Source organism: Pterocles gutturalis, unplaced genomic scaffold (genome assembly GCF_000699245.1).
Source record: "Pterocles gutturalis isolate BGI_N339 unplaced genomic scaffold, ASM69924v1 scaffold2843, whole genome shotgun sequence".
NCBI classification, from domain to species: Eukaryota; Metazoa; Chordata; class Aves; order Pterocliformes; family Pteroclidae; genus Pterocles; species Pterocles gutturalis.
Window position 1 is genome coordinate 52,203 of NW_010125263.1, and position 7,422 is coordinate 59,624.

The window sequence follows — 7,422 nt, forward strand, 5'->3', positions numbered from 1 at the left end:
ACATTTTCCTTGTATTTGTGTAGCATAGGGAAGCTCTGCTTAAATTCATCCCTTCCCAGTTCTGCCATTTCACACCGGGGAATTGCATTTGCCCCACAACACCAAGCACCATGGGCAACTTGGTAAGCTTCAGGAGACAGTGAGAGATGGATAGAAGAGAAACTGGAACTAGAGCCAGTGTCTATCCTATTTTAAAAAATATTGGCATGGCAGCATGTACTTAACCATGTTACTGCAATACAGTGGCACAATCCACCTGAGAAACACTCTTTGTACAGATCACGTTGACTTTCCCAATGCTGTTTGCTGAGCTACAAATATTTGGCTGCACTGATTTTACCTATAAAATACAGTTCTTGTTTTAAACTCCAATTCTGCTACAGTAAAAATGTAAGTCACCGTTATCTACAAGAGACAGCAGAGCATCACTTCATAGCAAACTCAGATTGCACCCTATAATGTGGCTCTATTCCAGCTGCAGAATTACTGAACTGTGCATTTGCCAAGAATTATTTGTAGCTCAACAATTTGATGGGGAGGAAGATTCCTACCACAAACAACACAAGAAGCAGAAGTCAAGATGCTGAACAAATTACATTGTCAAAGGGATTTGACCAGAGAGACACTTATTAATCTAGGGTCCCTCTACCTGGTGTATTTTTAGGTAGAACAGCATGGATCTCTAACAAAAAGGGGGAAAACTCAGTAGAACCCTTGTCCTGCTCTCCCCTTTACCTGCTTTGCAGGCAGCAATTCAGATGGCCAGCAAGACCAAAGACAGGCTTCCCTCTGAAGATCTGAGTTGCTGACATATTTTCCTTAAAGGATCTAAGTAGGTTGTAACAGAAGACAAGTCTCTCTCCCCATATGCTTTCTATAAGAGTATATTCACAGGGATGCTACTAGGTGTAAGGCTATGCCCCAGCTGCTATAAAGATCTAAGCCCATGTATGATTGGTGTTTCCCAAAGCAGGATGCAATGGCACTGCTCATATAACCAACATCAACATCACCTTGCAACACCAAGGTCTGTTTGTTCAAAAAGCATTTTTCTTAACTATGTTACTAATAAAGTCTCAAATCACTCAGGCCGAAAGAAGGTTAGAAGTGTTACGCGTTATTTACCCTTCACGCTATTTGTGTGGCATTCATCTCCCACGGCGCACGCCTTGCCCTTTCCACACTCCCTTTCTCATGCAGGAACACAAAGCTGTAATGTTTGGGTTGCAAACACCATTAAATGGCCCTCTTCAGCCCCCAACAGCATAGAAATATTTTCTTTTAAAAGTTCAGATCGAAGCATTTCTACTAATCCTAGGATTTATTAAAACAAACATTGTAGGCATGAGATAGTCAACAGCGTCCCTTTTGTAAGATTCTTTGGAGACGGTTCTGATTTCGTACTGTTTACCGATCCGCCCCTAATTAATCTTCAGTTGCTCAGCTGCAAATTCAGCAAGCCACCTGCTCCTCCCCACCCAACAGACCTTCCTTTCTCCCCAGTTTCTAGCTGTAAGACAGAACCACACAGCCCCTGTCCCAAGAGCAAGGTGGCTTGCTTGAAAAACTATATATCATCACATCCCGATGTTAAAAGATCAAATCACAAACATTTGCAGCAGAGGTCTAGCCTTTCCTCAGGTTAGTAATTAACACCAGTCATTAAGTGCTTTCAATAAGTTTCATTGTTTTTATCCTTCCCTGCAGTCAAGGTAGTTGCCTTTGATCCAGTAACAGATCTGTGCGTATTTGAGGGGTGTGATGCGAACAGCTACATTGAAATCCTGTGGGGTGCCATTCATGTCCACCCACTGATGACCTGAAAATATTCCAATAATTTTACGCTCCCATTTGTGATTCTGCCTCTTCCACATCCTCACGTACACCCCAGATCCACTCGCACCCGGCTGGGCATCACACTGCTGGTACAACAGGTCATAGGTTTCATCTTTGACATCACAGAAACGGTAAACCAGATTTCCCGGACGATCGTTGTCATAGCCAGAGAAGTGAATCCTCCCTCCAGGCAAGTGTCTCGCTGGTGGGCTCACACCTATCTTCATAAACTTTCTTTTATGAGGTTTCTTCAGCTCCAGCAGGGCATAGTCATAATCCATGCCAATGTCATTGGCATTGCCTTTGATCCATCCTTTGGGGACGTGTGTCCGTTTCACTCGGATCCACTGGAATTTCATTTTCTCAGGCATTGCCGAGTTGGTGATATTGGCCCCTTTGCTGCCATCTTTCAGTTTGGGCTTTAGGAACCCCACCCGCAGTTTCTGAGCTCCTTTGACATAACTCTTGCCATCATGGATACAATGAGCGGCAGTAAGAACGTGCTTTTCAGCCACTAGTGTCCCCGTGCAACCTGTAGATAGCTTCACCGATGTGGAAAATGGGTAATTCAGTAAGAAGTCTTTCCCAAAAATGCTAAACCTGCTGTCATACCCATAGATCTGTCTCTTAGTTCGAGATTTGCCTTCAGACCCATCACCGCTACTGCTCAGAATATATATGCCCACTTCAGTTTCAGTGAGGCTACCATTAGCGTACAAGGTTTCATAGGACAGATAGTTCTTCACTTCTTCATACGTTGGCAGCGGAGAACTTTTGTGGCACGCAGGGCCACAGGGAGATACCACTTCCAGTCTGGCTTCAGCATCAAACTGTGGTTTGTCCAAGTTAAGGGTAGACTGTGGCAGGATAACTGGAACTCTGTAAGATGGCCAAGTTGGTTTCCCGTGAGAACTGGAGGGCATCACATCTTTAGCAGCACACAAAAGGAGGATTAAAGTCGACAAGCCTGCCATTCTGAATGTCGGTCTGTGGAAAGCAAAAGGAAGTCCAGTTACTCACCCAAACATGTTGAAAGATTAATCTACCTTGCTAAGTAACGGCTTGCTAACCAAGTACAACATAGTAAGCATAATATAATAAGGGTTGAGAGATTTGAATGGAGTCCACTAGTTCTTCAGGCTTCTCAGCATTAAACTAATACCTTAACATGTATCCTAAAATAATTGTCCCAGGTTAACACTGAAACACAGGGCATTTACACCTTAGATGTGCTGAGCCATGAGCTCCCAGCTGACATCAGCGGGCAGTTATGGTATTTGTTTCCACACGATGTAAAGAAAATTCAGACTCTGTGTAAATTCCTGCATTCAGAAACCATAGCTCCTGCAACGAGTAAATAGGTTTTACTTCAGCAAGATTACAGCATTCTCTGAAAGCTCCTGACTACTCTCTGACTCCACCAAGAGAGGTCCTGAAATCACCTCCCACCGTTTGCTGCCTTAGCCAGAGACACCAAGCTGACGGTAGGAACAGGCAGGTAGACAAAGGAGGTAACCTGAACAGGAGCTGGGCTGCAGAACATGACCGCACGGGAGACTCGCTTCCCCTTGCAACTCACAGCAGAGGAGGGTTTCTGCTCCGCGTAGCATTCGCTCTCCCCTAGGCTCACATGAGAAAGAGTGATACGATTACACGAGGGCAGCTAATGAAGTAAGTTTACAATTCTTGAGGGAATTTTCAGTTAACGTACTGGCTTATTCCTTTATAAACTCCATTAATTAGAAATGCAAACCAACCCCCTCTGAGCACAGGGAGGGAAATGGGATTGTAAATGTGTTTATGAACCACAGGCAGAGTGCCTCAGTCTGCAGAGAACAGTGTGCACTAGCACTGTGTCAAGAAAATGTGTAACTTTAGTTTATTTTAAAATTAGCCATACAGCTGAATCACTGCAGGAGGCGTTGCGCCCTGGGCAGGAAGGCAGGCAGGATCTCCCTCATACAAAGATTATTCAAACAAAACTTCATAATTATGTTGAGCTTACACATATTTAAAACCCTGCTGAGGTTACACTGAACACAACTGGAGGATCATTCCTGAAATGCCTCAAATGAGTAAACCAAAGCAAACCACATAGGAGATGACCACAGCTATCTAAGAATAAAAAAAAAAAAAAAAGAAAAGTCCTTCTCTCCAAGACTTTTTGTAGGAACACTCCATCCCTAAGCTGCACCAAAAAAGACTTCGGAAGCTACAGACTGATAAAGTCTGAAGGTGTCCAACTCAAATATTGGGCCTGGATTCTTCCGTTGTTGGTAGCATTCTCTTTGGGAATGAAGGCTGTAATTAAAGCACACAACGTTCAAAACATCAATTGACTCATACAGGATATCAAAACATTTCCATTCCAAAATACAGATGTAGATGGACAGAGCTGATGCTACTGATGCCCACAGGGGCAGGTACTGACTCTTCCAGAAGCAACCAGATATTCTATTGGAAATTTCTTAATTACCAAACAGGACATGTTTAAAGGGATGCATTTCTTTCTAGAAGGGCTAAGCTCTATAGAATGTGTTGGTTTACACCTAATGGGCAAGTCATGCTCAAAAATACAGGCCATTTTAAACATGAAGCAGAACTACATAATTTTGGATGTCTCAGAATTGGAAAATACATGCTTATCTATTCAAGGAAAACCATCAGCTCCTCTGGCTCTTTCCATGGCAGAGATTAGTATTTGCTGTGGCTGGGTTTTGCAAGCTATCCAATGAGACAGTCTCACGTTGGTCTAAGGATGGCCCAGGAAGCACGTGCTGTATATCAAATATCTTTGTCGTGTTAACAGTGATTAGGAAAACATAGAAGAAAGTAACAGGGACAAACGATACCACTCCATCCCCACAAAGTCAATATACACTAGCATAAGTCAACTGTTCACTGTCTTACTCGCAACAGTGAGGGCTGTGTGCAGAAATATTTACTGGTCTTGCAGTTAGAAACTGAGAACAGACTAAATCACATTATGCTGTGCATCAGGTAGCAGATTCCACTATTAAGAGCACGGACTTATACACAGTCTGATCTCATCTGCTTCACACCAAATTTATGCCCACAAATTACATTTGAAGCTTTCCTGATAGCTGGAATCTGTCTAAAATGTACCACTTGTGCCACTTCTTGGATCTAAAAATCATTCACGCTAACTGATCCAATGCTGCTGGCCTTTGCCTGGTTTATTTAGCTGGCAGGCGGAAACTGTAAGTGTCTTGTCAGTTGTTATTTGCACAAGCAGCAAGAGTCCCTCGTGGCCATCAGTGCAGTGACGTGATGAAGGGACTGCGTGCCCAACGGCTTCTCTGCTTCCTCAAAGTGCATCACAGGGGCTGAGAAATTCCCTCTCCCTGCAGCCTGCCCTCCCTTATCTCCCTGCCATCACCCCTGCAGCAACGCCAACACTGGAAAGGCAGTTTCCGACAGCAGAGGGCAGCCGCCCTGTGGAGAGAACAAGACAGGAGCTGGGACTCAAGCTGGTCCCCAAAAAAGGCTTCAGAAGATGGTATCTGTGGCTGTGCTGTGCTCTGTAAAGCAGTACTTACTCTGTGTCGTTGAGAAAGCCTTTCCACACCCCTCCCCTGCTGCTTCTGTGTTATGATCACACTGCAGATACATAGGACAAAAAAGCCTTTCCATCAGTTACAGAACTTTTCTGTTATTTCAATGTTATTAAAACCTAACAACAAAATACAGTTGTGAGTTTATACCTGACCATTGAACCTAAGCAGTGCCCACAAACCAAGGCATTTACTGAAGTCTTGATAATTATGTCTTATCTGGAGATATAACTGGCACTAATCACTTCTGGGTTGCAATGAATAGAATAAATATGTCTTATTTATAACAAGATGCCAAATTAGTGCATATTACCTCTTTCCTTGTAGATCCTTCACCTTTAAAAAATAAATGGTTAAGCAGAAAAATGAAGGCATTTAAAAAGCAGCCTAAATTTAAAGAGAGACCTACCAGTTAGCCTCTTCTTTCCTTTTCCTTTTTATTTAAAACAAAACCAAAAAGCTGCAAAAAAACCCAGGGTTAACACTCTCTATGTTCAGCTCCTTACTCATGGGTGACCCTGAAAGATGTTCTCAAATAAACTGGTAGGAAGCGAGTACTTCCCTGAACAGCTATCACAAAACGATCCTGAATGAATTACAACGTGCTGCTCTACTGTAGTACTGCTCTTCTGTTTCTATTTAAACTGTGTCATAAACTCAATCCACCCTTTGACTCAGTACAAAGCCCTGCTCTGATATCCAGCCTAGGAACCCCCCAGAAAGCGGTTTGTACATAATCACACTTGCTAATAGCATTAAAATTGTTTAGAGAATGGAAACAGTGACAGCTACCCCGGGGCTCCCCACGCCGCTAAAACACTTTCACAGACACATTTCCCTGCCTGCTATGGGCACTCACGCCTCGAGAGAGATGTTGGTGAAAGAGAACTGCCTTGTTCAGGATGGACACGAATCATTTTCTAATAAGCAAGTAATTTTTCTGGAAGAGTTCACTACTTCAGGGGTAGTTCTTGTAATAGACGGTTAAACAACAATAAATCTTGGAACATACAGTATGAAAGCCTGTGAAGCAAACACTCTCCATTACACTTTGAAATGAAGAAAGTTTTTCCACCAGAGTGCTGGAAGCCAGAATGATTAACATTGAAAAAAATAAATCAAGATATTAAGAGAGAAAAACCTGCCTTAAACCAAATTATAAAGGTGAACTAATCACTGTCACTGCTGTGCCAAAATACTTCAGTTGCTTTTCTTAGTCACAGAACTTGTTAAAACACAGCAAAAATAATTGAGTCGCACTTTAAGAATTACAGAAGCCTTACTGCCATTAAAATCTAACATCTCTATTAGCCTGCCCGCTATGCTGAGGGTGGTGTGGCAGTGACGCTGCCCTACCCGCTAGACTGAGGGCTGTAAGCAGAGATGTCTCGGAAAACCTGCGATGAACTTTGATGCTGGCAGGCCAAGGGTGCCTGTTAACATACACAACGCGCACAGCGGGTATTTCCACACGTGTGTCAGCGACACGCACACACAGAGGAAAGGGATCATGTTATGTGTTTATCACTTAGTCCAACTGCAATGGAATATTTTCACTGCCTCCTCTCGCCCTCCTTTCTTTTCTCTTGCTCTCTCCAAAGCAGCTTCGGTGTGACCGTACAAGAGCAAACTGCGTCGCGGGCAGACAGCGATGGTTAACCTGAGCAGACAGTAAGCGGTAAGCAGGGACACGCATCCCCAGGGCTACCAAACCACCTGGGCGATGCACAGCGCACGGGGCAGCCGCGCCAGCGGGGTCTCCAGCGGGACCCTACCGACCCCTCGGACCTCGCTCGGGGCAGGAGGCGAAAACCTGCCGCAGGCTCCAGCACCCGCTTCACTGAAGAGATCGTGTGATGTTATTTCTTAAGAAAAACACCCCCAAATCCTGATAGTCACGGGGATGAACCAAAGCACAGGACCGCTTCAGCTCAACGGGAGAGCTACTTCTGATGCCTCCCAAATGTGAAACGCAGCAAAGGCGACATTTTTCTCAGCAGTTTCCTCAGCA

General features: G+C 44.0%; 1 protein-coding gene across 1 annotated transcript; it reads right to left on the reverse strand.

Annotated features, from left to right (window-relative positions):
- Positions 1-1,018: 1,018 nt before the first annotated feature.
- Positions 1,019-2,821, reverse strand: PRSS23 (protease, serine, 23). Its single transcript, XM_010078487.1, has one exon. It carries the CDS (start codon positions 2,808-2,810, stop codon positions 1,692-1,694), a length of 1,119 nt encoding a protein of 372 aa, XP_010076789.1. The 5' UTR covers positions 2,811-2,821; the 3' UTR covers positions 1,019-1,691.
- Between the last annotated feature and the right edge of the window lie 4,601 nt (positions 2,822-7,422).

Bases quoted from the DNA above. Each gene is read 5' to 3' on its own strand.
- PRSS23 (XM_010078487.1), bottom strand. From the start codon at position 2,810: ATGGCAGGCTTGTCGACTTTAATCCTCCTTTTGTGTGCTGCTAAAGAT.